This window comes from Ictidomys tridecemlineatus, chromosome 3 (assembly GCF_052094955.1).
Source record: "Ictidomys tridecemlineatus isolate mIctTri1 chromosome 3, mIctTri1.hap1, whole genome shotgun sequence".
Lineage (NCBI taxonomy): Eukaryota > Metazoa > Chordata > Mammalia > Rodentia > Sciuridae > Ictidomys > Ictidomys tridecemlineatus.
The window spans coordinates 34,054,253-34,076,395 of NC_135479.1; the positions used below are offsets into that span (position 1 = coordinate 34,054,253).

Genomic DNA, 22,143 nt, shown 5'->3' on the forward strand with positions numbered 1-22,143 from the left:
ACTCAACCACTGAGCCACATCCCCACCTTTTTTGGGGGGCGGGGGAACAGGATCTCACTGAGTTGCTTAGGGCCTTCCTAAATTGCTGAGGCTGGCTTTGAACTTGTGATCCTCCTAAAGCAGCCTCCAGAGCCACTGGGAGTGTGCCATTGTGCTGTCATGACCATTTTTGCCTCTCACAACTTATAGTACCTCAGATTTAGTATCTTATGTACTCCATATTGTGCTTTGTGAACCTTTATATATGTATTTTCTTCTTGATTAAGAAGGGGAGGAGGGAGGGAAAGAGAGAGAGATAGGGAGGAAGAAAGAAGGAAGGAAATGGAAAGCTTTGGGACTCATTAATTAAAAACTGTAGTCTCTTGAGCACATTCTTATAATCCTGTCAGTCTTTTTTCTCTCTTTTTTTTTTTTTTTTTTTTTTTGGTCATCTTACAAATCACCCAAATAGTCTTCTTTTTTAAGGATTTTGGTTCCTGATTTCATAGTTGTTCTTACCTTTCCTTATTCTCCTTCCCAACTTTCCATTATTTTGGACCTTCCTTTTTTCTTCATTTATTAAATTCATCTAATAATCATTTATTGAGTATTTATTACCTGTCGGCTACTGTTATAGGTACCAGACAATCAGGTGTGTGCAAAACAAAAGTTATTGTCCTCTTATATGAGAGAGAGAGAGAGAGAGAGAGAGAGAGAGAGAGAGAGAGAGAGAGAGAGAGAAAGAGAAACAGATACACAGAAAGGTACCAGTATGTTAGATGATGCTATGATTGAATGTGTCTTACCAAATTTTTTCTTATATTGAATCCCTAACCCCCGTGTATTTATATTTGAAGATGGAACCTTTAAGAACATAATTAAAGTTAACTGAGGTGGCGCTCTGATCTGATAGGTTATGAGGGTGGCGCTCTGATCTGATAGGATTAGTGTCATTATAGGAAGTAGCACCAGAGAGCTCCCTTACTCAAGCACAGAGGAGAGAACATGAGAAAAGGCCACTGTCTATAAGCCAGATGGAGAGCCCTCACCAGAAATCAAGTTTGTCAATATGCTGATTTTATATTTCTCATTCTCCAGAATGGTAAAAAATAAATTTCTGTTATTTAAGCTACCCAGTCTGTGATATTTTGGTTATGGCAGCCCAAGAGCACTAATACAGATGGTGATAAGTGCTATGTAGAAAACTAAAACAAGGAAAAAAGAAAAGATAATATTGGGTACTTGAGGAGATGGTTTAGGATTTTAATTGGATGTTTTGGGAAGACCTGTCTGAGAAGGTAAGATTGAATAAAGGTCTAAAGGAGAAGAAGAGAGAATGTTCAGACAGAGGGAATGTTAGGTAGAAGAGGGCCTTGAATATATTGTGCAGTTAGGAGATTAGTGTGACTGTAGCAGTGTTGGGATAAGAGAAGGAGAATAGGATAGACAGTTGGGGTAAAATCATGGTGTGGTAAGGATTTAGATTTTATTCTGCATGCAATAGGAAGCCATTGAATGATTTAGACTTAGTTTTACAAGTGAAGATAATGAGAACTGTTTGATGTTTAGCTATAATTTGAAAGTAATGCTGGCAGATTTATTGATGAACTAGGTGTGCAATATGAGAGAAAGAGAAAAGGTAAGGTTTTCATGCTGGACCCATTTCTTTTTCTTTCCCTTTCCCTTTCCCTTTCCCTTTCCCTTTCCCTTTCCCTTTCCCTTTCCCTTTCCCTTTCCCTTTCCCTTTCCCTTTCCCTTTCCTTTCCTTTCCTTCCCTTTCCCTTTCCTTTTCATTCCTTTCCTTTCCTTTCCTTTCCTTTCCCCTTCCTTTTCTTTCCTTTCCCCTTCCTTTCCTTTCCTTTCCCCTTCCTTTCCTTTCCTTTCCCCTTCCTTTCCTTTCCTTTCCCCTTCCTTCCTTCCTTCCTCCCTTTCTTTTTTTCTTTCTTTTTTTCTTTCTTTCTTTCTTTCTTTCTTTCTTTCTTTCTTTTTTTCTTTCTTTCTTTTTTTCTTTTCTTTTCCTTCTTTTCTTCCTTCCTTCCTTCCTTCCTTCTTTTCTTTCTTTCTTTCTTTCTTTCTTTCTTTCTTTCTTTCTTTCTTTCTTTCTTTCTTTCTTTCTTTCTTTCTTTCTTTCCCTCCCTCCCTCCCTCCCTCCCTCCCTCCCTTCCTTCCTTCCTTCCTTCCTTCCTTTCTTTCTTTCTTTCTTTTCTTTCTTTCTTTCTTTCTATTTTTTTGTGTGTGAGATGCTGGGGATTGAACCCAGGGCTTCATGCATATGAGGCAAGCACTCTACTAACTGAGCTATATCCCCAGCCCTGGACCCATTTCTGTATCTGATTTAATTTAAATGCATTCTTACTTTCATCTTTTATCTTGTTTTCCCAATTTATAATTTATTTCTGACTTCTCCTAAGTACCACACCCATATTATTCAACCCCCAGACCAACATTTCAATTCATGTATCTTAAAGGCAACAAACTTAATAATCTTTTCTTCTAATGTTGGCCCTTTTTCAATGTTGACTATATGAGTGAATGATACCATAATCTATATTTGGATTACTCAGATACCAATGGGGTATCTGTGAACCTTTTTTTCCCTTTCCTATTTTGTCCAGTCCAACTACCTTATTCATTTAAAATTTTAAATATATTTTTTAAATATTTTTTTTTAGTTGTAGTTTATTTATTTATTTATTATTATGTGATGCTAAGGATTGAACCCAGGGCCTCACACATGCTAGGCGAGCGCTCTACCACTGAGCCACAACCCTAGCCCAAAATTTTAAATATTTTTATAATCTGTTTTCTTTATGGTATAATTCTATGGCCTTTTTAAAAAAGGTAAAATTATGACTCACATGAAAAGTAGAGACATCAGAGATTTTATTAAACTCACTGATTAATGAGGAAATGAACATGATGGTAAGGCCAATTCAGAAAACATTTTAAGAGCAATATACTTTAGGCAATTTTTTTTAGTTTTTTTTTTTTTTTTAGAGAGAGAGAATTTTTCAAATATTTATTTCTTAGTTTTTCAGTGGACACAACATCTTTGTTTTGTATGTGGTGCTGAGGATCGAACCCGGGCCGCACGCATGCCAGGCGAGCTTTCTACTGCTTGAGCCACATCCCCAGCCCTAGGCAATTTAATAAAAGAATAGAATATAAGATTACTGGCCTTGAATACAAGACAGGTTAATGTGCTGTAGGCCAGTAAACTGTAACCTTTGGTGTTATCTTTTCTCTTGGAGAGGAATAATTTGATTTTCTACTGGACAAAAATATACAAGTTAAAATGTAATTCCACTATATCTGGGTCTTAATAATAAATGGTAAATTCAACAAAATGCATTTCCTTACATACATCTGTAGTGGAATCTTTTCCTCTGTTTGTAGAAATTTGTGCTATGTATTTTTTTACCTTCCTATCAAGTTTTAGGTATTTTTTTTCCTTAACTCTTTCTAATTCAAACCACCTTTATCTTTGGCTTACTTTATTAGTAGCCTAAATGTATCCACTCTTATCACTCCTCTTATTTATATTAAGAGCAGAGTAATGTAGTTTGATTTTTTTAAAACTGTGAAATATAATGTGGGTATATAGTGCAATGTGGACATTTAAAGTAATAACAATAAGATGAACATCTGAATATTCACTACTCTATTAGTTTTATATTTTTAGTTCTTAATACCAAGGTTTTTGATTAATTTTGAGTTAATTTGTGCATATTGTAAAGGCAAGATCTAACTTTATTTGGCATGTCATTATCTTGTGTTCCCAGTTCTGTTTGTGAAAAGACTGAGTCATTCATTATCTTGGTAGACATAGACAGAGCATTTGAAAAAATTCAGCCCTCTTGCATGATGAAAAAAAACTTTCAATAGACTTGGTATGGAAGGAAATTACCTCAAATAAAGGCCATATCTGTAAAGCTCACAGCTAGCAACATAGTCACTGGTGAAAAAGATGAAAACTTTCCTTCAAGATCAGTAACAAGGCAAGGATATTGCCTCTCACCCTTAAATATGGTATAATACTAGAAGTCCTAGACTGAGCAATTAAACAAGAAAAAGAAACTAAAAACATCAGAGTAGGAAAGAAAGAAGTAAAATTGTTGCTGTTTATAGCCAACATGATCTTAGATGTAGAAAATCTAAAGAATCCATTAAAAATCTATTAGAGGGGCTGGAGTTGTGGGTCAGTGAAAGAGTGCTTACCTAGCATGTGTGAGGTACTGGGTTAGATTCTCAGCACCACATAAAAATAAATAAAGGTCCACCAACAACTAATAAAATATTTTTAAAAAAACTATTAGAACTAATAAATTCAGAAAAATTACAGAATACAAAGTGAATAAACAAAAATCAGATGCAGTGTAAAAAATATTTTTTAGTTGTAGATGGACATAATACCTTTATTTATTTATGTGGTGCTGAGGATGGAACCCATGCCTCATGTGTGCTAGGTGAATGTTCTACCACTGAGCCACAACTCGAGACCCCAGTTGCATTTTTGTATACTAACAATAAACCATCTGAAAAGGTAATTAGGGAAGCAATCCCATTTGTAACACCACTAAAATGAATAAAATACTTTAGAATAAACTAAGTAAAAGACTTGTATACTAAAAACTGCAAAACACTGCTGAAAGAAATTTGATTTTTTTGGTAGTATAATATTTTGATTCCTTTCTTATTCCTTTTGTTTTCTACAATGGCATCCAAAATATATAAGGAATTCCTATAACTCAGTACCAAATCAATAATCCAATTAAAAAATGGGCCAAGGATTTGAATAAACATTTCTCCAAAGATGACACAGAAATGGTCTACAAGTATATGTAAAGACACTCAACATCATTAATCATTAGGAGATACAAATTAAAACCAATGAAATATCACTACATACTTCTTAGAAAGGCCATTATCAAAACGCAAGAAATGACAAGTATTGGCAAGTTGAAAAATCAGAAGAATCCTTATGCATTGTTGATAGTAATGTTAAATGTATTTTTGCCTCTCGACTTATGCAAAAAAAAAAAACATTGGGATTTTAATAGATTGCATGAAATCTATATTTGTTTTAGGTTTTCTTTAAATGTTTGGTTGACTTTAGCACCGAAGTCATCAGGTCCCAGGTTTTTCTTTGGTAGGACACTTTGTTGCTAATTCAATCTTACTAAGTAAAGATCTCTCAGACTTTCTTGCGTTTTTAGGAATTCATCCATTTCTAGGTTATCCAGTTTGTTAGGACATTGTTTTTTAATCTCTTAAAAATTTTTTTATTTCTGTGGCATCATTTGTAATATTTCCTTTTTTTCTAATTTTAAGCTCTTTTTTCTTAGTCTAGTTAATCAATTTTATTGATATTTTCAAAAATAACATGGATTTATTCATTTATATTTTTCTATTTTCTGTTCTCATCTTCTTATTTCCTTTCTTCTGCTAACTTTTTAATAGTTCCTTGAGGTATACCTTTGATTTATTTACTTGAGATCTTTCTTTTTTAATATATGCATTTATACTCCTATATACTTTCATCTTAGTATTGCTTTTGTTGCATACTTTAAGCTTGGTATCTTGCGTTTCCTTTTTTGTTGGTCTGAAGATAATTTCATTATTTTCTTTTTTAAAATTTATTTTTAATGCTTTTATTAGTACATTATAGTTATACATAATGTTGGGATTAATTTTGATATAACAACACATGCATAGACTGTAATCTTCTCTACTTTAGTCCCCAGTACTTTCTCTTTCACTCTCCTCCTCTCTCCCTCTGTTCTCCTTTCTCTACTCTACTGGTCTTCCTTCTATTTATTTATAGAGTTTTTTAAATTGGTGCTTCACAATATACATAAAGGTGAAATTTACTGTGGTATGTTCATACATGTACAAAAAGCATAGTTTGATCAATATCATTCTGCAGTTCTTCCCCTTTCCTATTGTTCCCTCTCCTTCTCTCCCCTTCCTCTACTCCACTGATCACCCTTATGTTTTCATGGGATCCTTCCCCACTTTTTCTCCTTATTGTACTCTAGTTTTTGCATATGAGAGAAAGTATGCAACCCTTGACTTTCTGAGGCTGGTTTATTTCACATTTCACTGCAGTCAGAATGGCAATCATCAAGAATACAAATAACAATACATGCTGGTAAGAGTGTGGGGAAAAAGGTCCACTCATACTTCTTGGTGGGACTGTAAATTAGTACAACTACTTTGGAAAGCAGCGTGTAGAATCCTCAAAAGACTAGGAATGGTTTGACCACACAATCCCACTTCTTGATATTTAAAATTCCAAAAGAACTAAAATCAGCATGCTATAATGATACAGGCACATCAGTGTTTATAGCAGTGCAGTTTCACAATAGCCAAGTTATGGAACCAGCTCAGGTACCCAACAACAGATGAATAGATAAAGAAAATGTGGTATAAGTACACAATGGAGTTTCACTCAGCCATAAAGAAGATGAAATTATGGCATTTGCTGGTAAATAGATGGACCTGGAGAATATCATGCAAAGTGCTTTTTTCTTTTTTTTTTTGTCAAGTCAGGCATATACTATTCAAAACTGTGTTGCTTAATTTCCACATATTTGTGCATTGTCCAGTTTTCTTCCTGCTTTTAAATCCTACTTTTATTCCATTGTGGTTGAAAAAGATTCATGATATTGATTTTAGTCTTCTTAAAATTTTGTTTTGTGACATAATGTGATCTACACTAGAGAACATTCTGTATGCAGTTGAGAAGAATGTATATTCTACTACTGCTGGGAGAAATGTTCTGCATAGGTCTGTTAGGTAGGTCCTTCTGGTCTCTGGATTTGTTTAGATTTTCTGTTTCCTTATTGATCTTCTGCCTGGATGTCTTATCTCTTATCAAAGGCTGACATTGAAATCTCCTGTTATTATGTGGCTTCCTGTTTCTCCTTTCAGTTCTGTCAATATTTGCTTGAAATATTTGGATTCTTTGATGTTGGGTACATATATAATTGTTAAATGTTCCTGATGAATTAACTTGTTTATCCTCATGTAATTTTTGTGACATTAGTATTGCTGCCCCTGTCTTATTTTATTATTTATAAGGAATATCTTTTTCCCAGCCTTTTACTTTCAGCCTATTTGTGACCTTGAATCTACAGTGAGTCACTTATCTATGGATCAGGTTTTTGTCTATTCAGCCATTTTATGTTTTCTGATTGAGATATTTAATCCAATTATATTTAACAATAAAGTTTTAAAGTTGTAATGCAGACCTCTAGGCCAACATAGAAAAATATAGTCTGTGTCTCTGCTTTCTTCTTTTTGTTCTTGCCTAATCCCTGACACATAGTTATTATATACTGACAATTTTGTTTAAAAATTAGGTAGAATCAACAAACTTTAGAGCTAGAAGTAACTCAGATATATCAATGAACTCAACAGTATTATCTTGCAGACACGTTTCTTAAAGACCCAGTAATATGTAAACATTTTATGTTTCTTTAAAAATTTAAAAATGGAATCAATATTACATATTGTGCTTTGTTATTTTTGTGTTCAAGATTTATTTATGAATCTGACCATTTGCTTGTGCATAAATTTCTGAAGTTCTTTTAGAAACCAAAAGAAAGAAAGAAAGAATCTTGGGTTTTTTTCAACTTTTATAACAAATTTGAAATAATTGGATTTATCATGCCTTCTTTTACATTTTTAAAATCATGTTTAATTCCCTAATATTCTGAATTATTTTCTATATAATGGGAAAAATATCTGTGCCGGATTTCTTTAGTGGAAAATTTACACATGGAACTAATTCTTTGTTATTTCTCAAACTTTCTTTTAAAAATAGAATTCTCTAATCTAGTTGTGGTATATATCCTGGAGTTATTAACCTAATTATCTTACCCAAGTAGCATGAGAGGGTTTTCTCCAGATCTTGAATATTTGTGAACTACAGTGTTCAAAGTTGTTATTCCAGGATCAATGAGTCAAAGATGAAATGTTGTCAATGTTTTCAGATATAGGAAAAACAGTATATCATGGATTAAATTCCATTGTGTATTAATAGTTATGCAAATTCATGATAGTTCATCTGATTTTATATGTTCTCAAGATACTTTATGCTTTTCTCAACTATCCTTTTCTAATTTTAGTTGAAATTTAAATAATTTAATAAATTTCAATGAATGTTTTTAGTTCTTTCAGTCTTCCCTGAAAATCCAGTGTGACAGTTGCTCTAAATACTGTCAGAAGTTGGTTTTTTGTTTTGTTTGCCTATACTTTGTAAGCACTGAGAGACTTTGATTCAGAAACAAGACACAATCCAAAAGCAGATTCTAATAGCCAATTCATGAGGTACTCAAAATGGAAGACTTTTAGATTGATGATAACCCTACATTACCATCTTACAAAAATGGGTTTATTTTCATTCTTTAGGGAATTTGCATTGTTTTTTTTTTGTGTTTTTTTTTTTTTTTTTGCCTACATTGTAAAAACTGATCCACATGGTATAGAACACATGCCATACAACAATGGGTAAAATAATTGAACTTAAATTATACTCTGTACCATTGGCTTTTGTATTTTGCATGTATCTATCTTTTGTCTTTGTTATTTATACTTTGTATCTGTTTTATTTCACTTTCTAGCTCCTTGAAAAGAATGTAGTTCTTTCATTTTCAAAAAATTAAAATAAGTGTATTCTAAGCTGTAAGAGTATTTCTAAATGTTGCCTTTGCTGCATTCATATGTTTTGAATTGTGAAGTTTTTTATCATTCATATCTAAAGATGATTCTCTGCAATCCATGTATTTTTTTAAGAAAGAGGTTTAGTGTTGGGCTTCCTTTTTTTCCAATAACTTCGTATTATTTATTTTTACTCTAACATTCTATTATTAAAATATGTTCAATTTATATATCTATTCAATTTGGGTTTTTTAAAAACACTTTTTTAAAATATTTATTTTTTTAGTTGTAGTTGGGCACAATATCTTTATTTTATTTATTTTTATGTGGTGCTGAGGATCGAACCCAGGGCCTTGCATGTAATAGGCGAGCTCTCTACCGCTGAGCCACATAATGATTTGGGTTATTAATGATGATCCCATTTTCAAACAGTGAGCTTAATTGGGTATGTACTTTGTAAAATCATTTTAAGAATCTTCATTCAAGATGGGTTAACAATATTAAGGAACTTTTCCTTAGACTTAAAGAATTTAAAATATATTTACATTAGAGTTTGAGGGTGTAGCCTAGTGGAAGAGCACATACTTAGCATGTGCAAAACCCTGAATTCAATCCCCAGCACCACAAGGGGGGAAAAAATCCCAATTCTAACAGAAGTAATTTTTTTTTCTGCTTTTGAAATCACCACAATGCAATAATAGTAGCAGCAGCAGCAGCAGCAGTAGTGTTAATGGCAAAAGTATTGTTAACAGAAGCAGCCGATAATATTTATTAGGAATTTCACCCAATCACAGCTTTAATGAGATATTGCTTACCTTATTTATAGATGAGAAAAGACACTGGAAGGTTAATACATTTGCCATGGTTACATTATAGTCATATTAGCTCTAAACAAATAAAAAATTGTAAATTTATTCAGCTGGATACACAAAAATTTAATCTTTTTATCTTTCCCTGTTTTAGCTATTAGAAAAATTAAGAGAACGTTGGCTCCATACTGGTTTGTGGCATAATCTGGAGTTGGTGAAGACAGTCATTGTAGAACCACAAGGAGGAGAAAAAACTGATTTTGATGAATTGTTGCAGGTGTACTATGACTCAATCAAGTATAAAGGAGAGAAAGGTAACTAGAAATTATTTCATGGTCAGTGAAAAAATATTTTTTTACTAAGTAAGAAGTTGGTATTAGAATTTCATTTCTATTATATTTTTAAATGAATTGCAGTTAGGAGAAAATTTATATTTTATTATCTTAGGTGAAAAGGAAAAAAGAAATTCTTTTGTTTGGAATTATCCTCCTACGATATTTTCACTTGTGTGTGCCAATTCCACTTTAAAAAACAGCGTGCAATCAGGCAGTATCCCATGGTTTTCCTTACACTAACTGAAATATTTTGTGCAAGAAGGCAGTCAGGATATATATAAATATTTCCTTACTAGCCAGATGGAACGTATATTTTTATGCAAATAATGTACTTTTTGCTTATATTCTATTAAATAAGATACATTTTGAGTTTTCAAAACATAACTGAGGGGGCTGGGGTTGTGGCTCAGTGGTAGAGCACTCACTTAGTATGTGTGAGACCCTGGGTTCCATCCTCAACACCACATATAAATAAATATAATAAAGGTGTTGTATTCACCTTCAACTAAAAAAAAAAACAAAACATAACTGAGGACTCAGTTTCCAGGCTTGAGAATTTCCATATAGTTTAATGTGAAGGACTAATAGCAATAATTTATGAACAATGCAGCAATGAAAATACTATAATTGTCAATATCTTTTAATGTTAACAGTACATATAGTGTTTTGAACACTTTTCAATATAATATTTATTCAGTCTCATAATTAGTACAAATAAGTTATTTAAATTGTTCTGAGAATTTTACTTTGTGGTGGTAAAAGGTAATGATTGAAACTTCAATTTTTAGTTCATACTTGCTCAGTTCATACACAATTGCTACTCTCGTATGGTTTTATTGCATAATTTATCTGGGAGATACAGTTTGTAAATTAGTTTACTACCATGTTGCATCTAATTTTGTTTTGTTTGTATGTATGTATTTATTTGCAGTGTTGGGGATTGAACCAAGGTTCAATCACTGAGCTATCACTGAGCTACATTCGCAGACTTTATATTTATTTGTTTATGGTACTAGGGACTTAACCCAGGAGCATTCTAGCACTGAACTATACTCCTAGCCCTTTTTCATTTTGAAACAAGCCCTCACTAAGTTTCTGAGGCTGACTACAAACTTGAGGTCCTCCCATCTCAGCCTCCTGAGTAGGTGGTATTACAGACATGCACCACCACCCAGCTTATTTTCCTTATTTATTTAAGACAGTGAACTTTAACAGTATATCTCCTAAAATATGAATAATAATTAGTCTTTACAAAATGTCAAGAATAAGCCACTTCTGAGAATTTTGAATATGCTATTTAAAATGTTTATTTTCTGTTGATTAAGATGGAGCCCTGCTAATAGCAGTTTGTCGTGGTAAAGTGAGTGAGGGTCTGGATTTCTCAGATGACAATGCCCGTGCTGTCATAACAATAGGAATTCCTTTTCCAAATGTCAAAGATCTACAGGTAGGCCATCAAAGCTTTAAGAAGTATACATTTTTCTTGTATCCTCATTTTATCTTTATGAAGAATCTGAAAAAGGTTTAGTAGAAAAATGTTTATTTTTAACCTGTACTATCTTTTGCTTGACAAATGTGGTTTTCAAATTGTGGTCCTAGCACCAGTATTACCAGGGAACTTGGTAAAAATACAGTTTTTTAGGCTCTATTTCAGAACTGCTGAATCAGAAATGCTTGATGTGGAGCCCCATAATTTCTGTTTTATAAGCTCTTAGCTCTAGACTCATAAATCTCATAAATCCCCCCAAGGAATTCTAAGGTCCTCTCTATAATGCACTGCCCTACTTATTCCACAATTTTAGCTGCCACCAAATTCTGATCTCTTTCACTTCACCCCAGTAGCACCATTGTACTCTGATTGTACTTAAGTGTTATATGCTGTGGCCAGGAAATTATACCCAAGCAGAGAGCTGAAAATAATGGCTAACAGAGGCTGGAAAGTTCCACAGTGGCCACTGAAAGGCTGGTTTCAAGACTCAGTCAAAGCTGGAAGCCTTAGAATTAGGAATATTGATGATCCAGTCTAAGGCCAAGAGCCTGAGAGGCTCCCAAAGACTTCTGTTGAAGTACAAGTCTCAGAATTCAAAGGTCAAAGTACCCTGCAGTCTGATATTTAAAGGCAGTAGTATCAGAAACCTGCCAGCTCTACAAGGAAGAACCATATAAAGTTTTCCCCCTGCAGCTTTTCCTCTTCCATCCTGGCTCTCAACTGGTTAGATAGTGCCTCTTTTGGTTTAAATATTAGGTGTCCCCCCAAAAGCTCATTCGTGAGACAATGCAATGTTAAAAATGATATCTATTTTTTCTATATTATCTTAATGGTTGAATGGAGGTTTGATATAAGCTTAAGATTACATTTGGTTTTGTTGTTTTTTAAAAAACAACTCTTCCTTCCTAGACTTCATTAAGGCACAGAAATAATAGTAATTATTAAATGATAATGAACAGAATGGTAATAAACATTAAAGTGACTCATAAAAGGGCAATCAGAACTAGGCACAGTGGAGCACTCCTATAACCCCAGTGGCTTGGGAGGCTGAGGCAGGAGAATAGCAAGTTCAAAACCAGCCTCAGCAATGGTGAGGCACTAGGCAACTCGGTGAGACCCTGTCTCTAAATAAAATACAAAATAGGGCTGGGGATGTGGCTCAGCAATTGAGTGCCCCAAATTTTTTTAAAAAATATTTTTAAAATAAATAAATAAAAGGGCTATCAGTGTATTATAGTATTAAGTTATTAAAGGAGTTATGGAAGAAAATGCTCAATCCCAAATAGTATCTTACATTTTATATAATAAATAGTCGAACATAATAAACATATCTTATATTGATTATACTGGCTATTACTCTTTGTATTAGTTTACTGTTTCTGTGTAACAGATATCACAGAGTACCTTAAAACAACACATATTTATTAACTCCGTTTCATGGATCTGGGCATGGCTGAGATGAGCCCTGCGTTCAGAGTTCCACAAGACTATATTCTGATCTGGAGCTTGGGATACTCTCTCAAGTTCTTTCAGCTTCTTATCAGATAATACTTCTGAGTTGTTATCAGAATTAAATTCCTTGTGGCTGTTAAGACTGAGATTCTTTATAACCCAAGACAACTCTTGACTCTCAGAAGCTACTCAAATTTCCTTGTCATATGGCCTTCTCACACACCCTCTTATGGCATAGTAGTTTACTTCTTCAAGACCAACAGGATACTTTCTAACACCAGTCAGCTAAGACAGAATCTTAAATAACTTCTAATCATATGAGAGTTACTTCCCATCCCTTTGCCTTACAACACAACCTAATTTAAGGGATTGACTGTCCCATATTCTGTTGGCTAGAAGGAAGTCAAAATTCTACCCTCACTTAAGGGAAGAGCAGATAAAGTGTCACCTTAGGATGTATCTGCCATCTTGTAGTCTGTAAAAGAAGTTGACAGATTAAATTATTTCCATAAATGCTTTTTCTAAAACTATGCTTCAAATTATTGGACTTTAAGCTAGAACTTTATAGTTTTCTTTTACATTAATACTCAGTTTAACATACAAAAATAATGGAATTTATTTAGAAGTGAAAATTTTAAATATTCCATCTTATAGAATTGAAACAATCTATTTCAGCATTATTTTTCCCACTTCATTTTATTTCACATTTAAAAGGTTCAGATCAGTGAAAAATGATTTGAGTGGGAAAAAGAAGACAGCGACATTAATTTGATATTTGCTTTTTTCTTAAATTTAAGAAAGATTATGGAAGTAAAAATTAAACTACAGTTTAAAATACTAACTTAAGACTTTAGGTCTCAATAGCAGAGTTTGGCTTTTAGAAAAGCAGGAAAATGTATGTTAGAGCCAAAAATACGACTTCTTTGGCTGTGACCAGGATTTCCTCTTCCCACCTTGGGGACTAGAAAATAGAGGTAGGAAAATTTCATTTTGGAGCCAAGTGTGACTTGTTTAGTTCAAGTCGTAATTTATTGCACATACCTCAGGGACCTGAAAATAAAGAAACCCACTATGAAATGTTGATAATGGGCCACTCTGAAGGGCAAGCATTAAGCTAACTTTCCCAGTGAGGATTTTTTTCTCTTCTACCTTTCCCAGATGCTTCTGATCATTCTATAAGAACATACTTAATCGTATAATAGTTAAAAAGAAAACTTTCTATGCACTAAAATGAAGTATTTGAGGGGCATGAGAGTGAACCAAGGCTTTTATATGATTAGATGTCAGTGGAAAAAATATAACTAAAAGAGAAGTTGTTTTCTTTTAATGCAATTAAGTCACAATATAATAAGGCAGCCTATTTAGTGGGTATTTAAAGCAAACCCTTTGGTCAATTACAATTACAAAAGCCTTCAACATTATGATTTAGTCACCCACATCTCAAACTGGTAACATGGACATAGTTTGTGAGACATGATAAAATAAAATATTTAGATTTTAAAATGTCACTCTGTTTTGTATTCCTTAAGGTAGTCTAATAGGAAAAAAAAAAAGATGATCTAGCACTAGAATAGAAATATTCTCCCTTTGTGAGTTTTGTACCTTTACTCTGAGGAAAAATTAATAAACTAAGCACATGATAAAAAATTTTATACTTTAAAAATGTTAAAGTAGCATGTTAAACTTTTTATAATTAGTTTAATAAAATTTGATAGTAATATTCATTGTCAGAAGTGCTTTTATAATGATGGAAATAATGTATTCAGGTAATACATTTTTTTTTTAAGCAGTATAGTATGTTTAGTTTCCAAAATAAGTTTTTTTTTTCTTCCAGTGCTAGGGATTTGCATGTTGGGCAAGTGCTTGCTCCGTCATTAAGCTACATCCCCACACCTCAAGGTAGATTTTATTTGGAAACTACTTAAAATTAAGGTAGTGGGGCTGGGGATGTGCCTCAAGCGGTGACACACTCACCTGGCATGTGCAGGGCACTGGGTTTGATCCTCAGCACCAGATAAAAGTAGAGTAAAGATGTTGTGTCCACCGAAAACTGAAAAATAAATATTAAAAAAAATTAAATTAAAGTAGTGATCTAAATATCTATTTTAGTACTAGCCTATAATAGCTATTTGGATTTGTTTTGTTTCTTTTTAATTTTGGAAACTCAGCTTTGAATATATTATTTTAACCAATCTTTTAAAATTACATTCATAACAAATAAAAAAATAAAATTACATTCCTAATTGAAAAAACAAGCATCTACTTTATTTTGTTACATTATTATTGTCTCCAACAAACACACACCTGTCATACTAGATTTCCATGCATTGTGAACATTTTATAAGACACAGTCCTTGCCCTAAAGGATGACAGAGTTAATAAATATACAGCACACATTAAACTAGTGCATTCACTTGTCAGAATATTAGATGGCCGAGCATGGAGGCACATACCTGTAAGTCCAGTGTTTTGGGAGGTGGAGGTAGGAGAAGTGTGAGTTCAAAGCTAGCCTCAGCAACTTAGCAAGGACCTAAACAACTCACCAAGAGCCTGTCTCTAAATAAAATATAAAAAAAGGGCTGGGGTTGTGGCTCAGTGGTTAAGCACCCCTGTATTCAATCCCTGGAACCCCCCCAAATATATGTATGTATGTATGTATATATATATATAATGTCAGATGATGGCAGTACTAGAGTTCTTAAATCTGACAGATTTCTTTATAAGGAGAATGAGTTTGTCTCTTTATTATTTTGGTTTTGAGAAGATGAATAGGGGGAGGGATATAAAGAACTGTAGTATATCAATCAGTTTTAGAAACACACTTTTTGAGTAGATTCATCTATCCTTTTAGAGTAGATTCATTGACTTCTTTAGAAATTACTTTTCTATCATAATTATTTTAATGATCTTGAGTGTTTCAGTATTCATTTATTAATTCATTTAACAAATATTTACTAAAATCCTAATTTGTATTAAATGTAGTAGATACAAAAGTGAGCAACATGCTATCTCTATATTGGTGATGTCTATCATTTGTAAAGGACATGCTGTCTCTATACTGGTGATATCTATCATTTAGTAAAGGACAAGAATTTTGGTGGAATACAAACTAGGTTCTCAGAAGCTTAGGAAAAATGAAGTTGATCACCACCTTTCACCTTCTCTATAGACATCAATTTACTTCTATTGACTTGCCTAAAAGGAATGGAAGAACCAGAAAGGTGAGATTTGAATGTTGTCAACACTGAAATTTAAATATACAAACATATGATAAAGTGGAATCGGCTCATTAGAGACCAGATTACAACAAAAACTTTTCAAATTCTAACACTACTCAGAATAATGAAACAACCCTTTTTTTTTCTTTTTTTCTAATACCTGGCTTAAAGTACAAAGTATTATTGTAGACTGTGGGAACACCGTGATATACTACACAGATTATAGCCCCTTTTCTCATAGAGTTTACAGTCTAGCAAGGAATGTTCACATTAATGTAATAAACAATCACAGTTGTGATGAAGGCTATAAGAAAAGTCACAGGAACCATGAGAATGTTATAACAGGTCTTTATGGGTCAAGAAAGGCTTCCTGAGGAAGTGATATTTAAGCTGACACAGGAAAGAAGGCTGGGAGTTATGTAGGTGAACAGAATGGATAAATAGTATTCTCAATAGTGAGAACAGCATATGCTAAGGTCCTAATGTGTGAAAGAGGATAGCAGTTTTCAGAAATTGAAAGAAGCTGAGTTAGAGAGAGAGTTGGGAGACTGGCATGTGAATACGGACTAGGAGAGGTATTTAGGAGCCAAATCACTTAGGGCTCTATATGCCATTTTCAGGATTTGGGAGTTTATTCTAAACTGTAGGAAACCAGATCCAGGAACAGAGCCTGAGGTCAGAGTGGAGTGGAGTTCTGGTTATAGTGTAGCATCTGATACAGAAACCCACCTGGATCTAGCTCCAATAATAACATGTGGTTACCCAAGGGAAATGCTATGTATATAAACTAAAAGAGCTGTAATCTTAAACTCTTTAACATTTAGGAGTCCAGCAACTTGCTGGTAGAATTATTGGAAACACTTAGCCAAAATCAGAGATAGGGGAGAAAAACCTTGTCACTTCTAAAAGTCTAGAATGTTTAGCTTTCATTACTTATGCTTTTTTCCTCCCTAGATAATTTTTTACAGCTTAAAAAAAAAACTTGGCCCAAAGTATTACTAAAAGCAGTCCATAAGTATATCTTGAAGTTTTAAATTAAAAATTAGTTTGAATCTAAGCAAATTGACAACTTATATATCTACCTAGGCAGTGAACACTGAGAAAATAAAATGCTTTGTTCCCATCTCTTCTGAAAAAAATGAACAAATAATAACAGAACAGCAAGCAATACCTCAAAGAAAGCTGTGGAATTGTTGTTTGACTTTTGTCTCTCTAAAAAGAATTATTTTTCTTCAGGGGAGAAATTTGGTTTTAGATTTTAATCAGTTTACTCATCAGGTACCCTGAAAGCTGACAGGTGCAGACATGTGGATGGGCTTTTGATGTGTTGTGTCACTTGTTTGTCCAACAATAAAGTTTTAAATTCTCAGATAAACTATACTGTAGTAGACATCGCTGTTCAATGTTTACAACTTCAGTCCCTCTTGTTTTTAACTGAGATTAAAAGTTTGAAACATTGAGAATGAGTTCAGTTTGAGAGAGTTCATACTGTCATAGACAGTTCAAACTAAAACTTTGAGATAGTTCAGTTTATACTGTCATACAAAATGATTTCTAACTGTAGGACAGATAACACCAAAATGCCAGGGAGAATAGTAAACTATACAATAGCTCATAGTGTCTTTTCCTGTTGTATCACTGTGGCTTAAAATTACTTTACATCAGGGTTTCTTAAGTTTGGCACTGTTGACATTTTGGACAGGATAATTCTTTGTTGTGAGGTCTGTCCTATGCATTGTAGGACATTTTGGGGGCATCTCTGGCCTTTACCTACTAGCTGTCAGTAGCAACAGGCCCCTCATCCATGCCTGCCATTTTTTTCTTTTACATATTTTTTTAGTTGTAGATGGACACATATCTTTATTTATTTATTTTTATGTGGTGCTGAGGATTGAGTCCAGTGTCTTACATGTGCGAGGCAGGCACTCTCCCACTGAGCTACAGCCCCAGCCCCAGCCCCAGCCCCATGCCTGCCATTTGTAACAACCCAAAATATCTCTAGAGATTGAAATACCTTCTGGTAGGCAAACTTTCTCTCAGTTAAGCACCACTGCTTTATATAGTAAGACATACAAATGTATGTCATGAATTAAAATGAACTATCTGCATTTATTTTTAAATTATTTTTTATCAAGTTGAAAAAAGTCCAATAAAGCTTTTACTAAGAGTCTAATATATACTAAATATAGTAGATGACTTCTTATAATAACAATTCCTTGGCTTCTACCCCATTCCCAGCCCCTGCTTCTGAGAGGAGTGGTTTTTCACTTCTTTTAACTGTATTTACCTCCATATTTTATTTTTATTTAATTGGTTTTAGACATATTATTAATTTCCTAATTGAAATAAGAATTTAGCTCACTCTACTTTTCCCATATATCACCTGAATATAGTTATGTCACAATTTTAAAATTAAGCCTATTATCAATATTCACATTACCATGATTATGAAAATACTATTAACTGTAGTCAAATGATTTCCTTCCTATTTTGAAGTGTTAATTATATACTCCTCCACCCACCATTTTTCTTTTTTTAGGTCTTTCATCTTCATTTAACTCTGGCTTCTTCAAATAGATCTGTATAAGGCTCTCACTACAATTATTTTTTAATTGGCCTATCAGATAATATGTCATTTTCTCCCTCTGGAGTGGAGTTATCACTTCTTAAGCCTCTGATCTGCTGCTTCAGTTAGGACTAAGTTGCTCTTTCAGCCCGTCTAAGTGTTGGTGTCCTGAGGAATTTTTTTTTTCCATTGCTATTATCCTAGGAATTTGATTTGCATATGTTTTCTGTGTTAGATCGCCAGTTTCCTGGGTCTTGGGTTTCCCCCATCTCATTTATTTTTTTCATTTTTTGTTCATGTTTTGTTCCCTTTTTTGCAGTGCTAGGGAATGAACCTAGGTTATCAAGCATGCACTCTACCAATAATCTTGGTATAGCCTTCTTATTTTTCTTATAAGAGATAGTGTCCTCCTGTGTTGCCCAGCCCAGCGTCAAAGTTTCAATATTCCTGTCTTAGCCTCCCAAGTAGCTGAGACTATTTGCGAACACCACTATACCCAGCCTGCTCTTTGATCTTTGTGGTACACATTTTCTCTAACAGTTTCCTGAGTTAGTTCCTTATACTTCCATTTCCTGAGACTTTCTGGACTTCTGCAGGCCAAACTGGCTTACTTCCCAGAATAGTTCTGTAGGTACATCAGTTTGAATTTTCTCCTTTCTGCACATTTACCATTTGTCCATCTGCTTTTCATATATTGGGGATTGGAGTTAGATGTGACTTAGTTTAATTGAAGTTGAAGATTGTTTCTCTATCTTTTAATGAAGGGCAGTTTTTGAGAAGTAAGGGAAGAGGCAATGTCTTTTTTGTTTTGTTTTGTTTTGTTTTTTACTTCTTGAAACCAGAAGTCTTCATTACTTTCTAAAATAAAGCATTAATTTTCAAAATGCTATGATTCCATATGCCTTACTTTCACACTTTCACATTCATATTTGAGAAGGTCTGAATTGTATATTTCTGGAAATAATATTTTAAAGGTAGAAAGTACTAGTATAGTTTTCAATCAGATCTTATATTTAGAAGATAATTTGGGTGTAAATAGTAAAAAAATAGAAATCTCTAGTGGAGGTAATCAAATGAGTTTTAACATTTTAGGTGTGTTTTCAAATAGTCATTTAATGTTTTTTTTATGTACATACTTTCTCTTGCTGATGTTTTTAAATGTTTGATCTTGCCTGAGCCCACTGTCATTGGAATTAACTTCTCCTTTCTACACCTGCCATTGCCAACAAATCTTTATGTAACTCCCCCAGGGCCATCATACTTATTACATCATTTGGCTTCCACAAGCCTCTTCCATAAGACATCTGACCACCTTCCAGAGCTACATGGATGTAGGTATAGATGTAGGTGTAGTTCTCCGATCCTCACTGAATGCTGCACTACTCATTCCCTTGACAAAGCCTCTTAATATTGGCTCATTCTTTTAAACCTTACAGTGCTTTCCTTCCTTCCTTCCTTCCTTCCTTCCTCTTCTTTTTTTAGTGCTGGGATATTGAACCCAGGAAATAAAATATTTGAATGAAACAATATTTAGCCTAATGCTCTAATTCTCATGCTGTCATTCTCATACATTATAAAACTCTGATTTGGGGGTCCATAACATAACAAATGACCATATAGCCTAAATAGTCCTATGACTTTTTTTATATACCTAAAACAGTATGTTACAACAGAATGTAAAGTCCACAGAAACCTTCAGTGGGTTCCAGATGTATGAGATAAGTAATGACTTTCTAGCCTGCTTTTCCCTAACATAGGATACTTTACTATTTCATGCTCATTGTCATTTATGCATCCAACTCTGTGAGATAAGGTTGGCAGGAATTATTTTCCTCTTTTTACAGAAGAAGAAACTCAGGAAGCTAAAGCTATATGGCCATACTGTGGCCTACCCAAGGTCAAACAACTGCTTGACTTTAAGCCATGTGCTTTTGCCAGTCTACTTCCTTTCTTCAAAATAGACCATGGCATGCATGGTGGCATTTTCTAGAGATGATAATTTAAGCATTTGCAGGTTTATCTGAGCAGTATTTTAATATGGATGGCCTAACTAAATTGCCACAAAGTCTATTTCTTCCTTTCTTTTTTTTTTTTTTGTGGTCCTAGGAATTGAAGCCAGGGCCTTGTGCATGTGAGGCAAGCACTCTACCAACTGAGCTATATCCCTAGCCCAAGCCTATAGCTCTTTTTTAAAAATTTGAACTTAGCCCTTTATTGAATAAGCATATTTAAAATTTCTTGCAGGTCTTAAAGTAGTAATTGTTTTTCTTTTTAGGAGGAAATATTAATTTTTACTTTGTCCCATGCTTTTATATTGACAGTTGTTTTTGTAACAATGAAAAATTAAAATCTAATGTTCCATCCCAACTGAAATGTTTTTGTATTATTATTGTTGAAGCATTTATGTGGAGGCCAGAAGATACCTGCCTTGAATATATATATTTTTCTCTATTCTCTTTCTCTCCCTCCTTTCCTTTCTTTCTGTGTGTGGTGGGCACTGAACCTAGGGCCTTGTGTATGCTGGGCTAGCCCTCTTTTCCTGAGCCATACACCCAGCCCATTTTCTTAAATTTGAAATTTTCAGGTCCCTCCCCCACAACACTGACGATTTATAGTACAAAGTTTAATTTAACTAATCTTATTTGTTAAATAAGCATCTTATCCATGCGTGAAATAAGTTATTTTGTTGTTATGTCTTGAGTCTTACTTCTTGGTAGATTATTTTGTCAAGTCCTAATGTAACAGAAAGTAAGTACTATGAAAACTATTTCTAATATAATTTGTTTTCATTTTTAAAGTGATCCTGACTTCTTAACTCTGGGCAGAAACTTTTTTTCCCTTCATTTAGAAAAAATATGTACTATATTTGGTTAACCAATGTCTTAAAAATCTTGAAAATATGCCAGATGAAATAAAACCAGCTATATTCCTTTTATCTAGCTAAATTATTTCACATATGAGATCTGATGCTGAATTTAGAATTCTAACTGTCGGAATTTATATTGTGATACAATGATAAAAGTGTTTATACACTGTAATGATATGGAGTAGTAAATGTCTCTAATGCACAGTCTCTGTCTTCCAGATTTGGTTTGCTATAAATGTTTAGGTTTTAGGCCCTGTACCTTGGCTAGAGTTAAAACTGTTCTTCCTGAGTGTTTGCTAGACAAATGTGTTTATTTTTCCGAAGAAAAGTTTTCTTAATATTTTTAATTAATGAGCTTAGCTGGTTATTTGTTCTTTATTTTATTTGGAGACTTGAACTTTTGTCTTCAAGCTTACATGAAAAAAAAAACTATATTCAGCTAAGTAGATTGCTTTCAGGAAAGTATTTATTACTGAAATCATAACATATTTATCTGAAATGGGATAAAATTCATCATTTTTCATGTGAGGTAGAGGTAAAGTGAAGAGATGCATTTATAGTTTCAGCTCATATTTGTCACACCATTTATTTCTTCAGAAGCTAGTTATAAAACTTCTAAAAGGCTACTCTTGCACAGAGCTATTTAAGGCCAACACAGTTAGGTTTGACTGAAAGTTGAAAAAATGATCCAGTATTCAAAATTGTGACCTAAATTTGTTGTTGACATATGGAATATAATATTTTTGATTACTTTATGTTGTCTAT

The 22,143-nt window shown here is 33.5% G+C and overlaps 1 protein-coding gene across 3 annotated transcripts in view; it reads left to right on the plus strand.

Moving 5' to 3' along the window:
* The window catches only part of Brip1 (BRCA1 interacting DNA helicase 1), a 136,760-nt gene that overhangs the window by 88,665 nt on the left and 25,952 nt on the right, over window positions 1-22,143 (plus strand). For all 3 annotated transcript variants that reach the window (XM_078042361.1, XM_078042362.1, XM_078042363.1), the window contains exons 15-16: window positions 9,607-9,766; window positions 11,113-11,234. In XM_078042361.1, coding sequence (XP_077898487.1) covers window positions 9,607-9,766; window positions 11,113-11,234 — 282 coding nt within the window. The remainder of the gene's footprint in view (window positions 1-9,606; window positions 9,767-11,112; window positions 11,235-22,143) is intronic.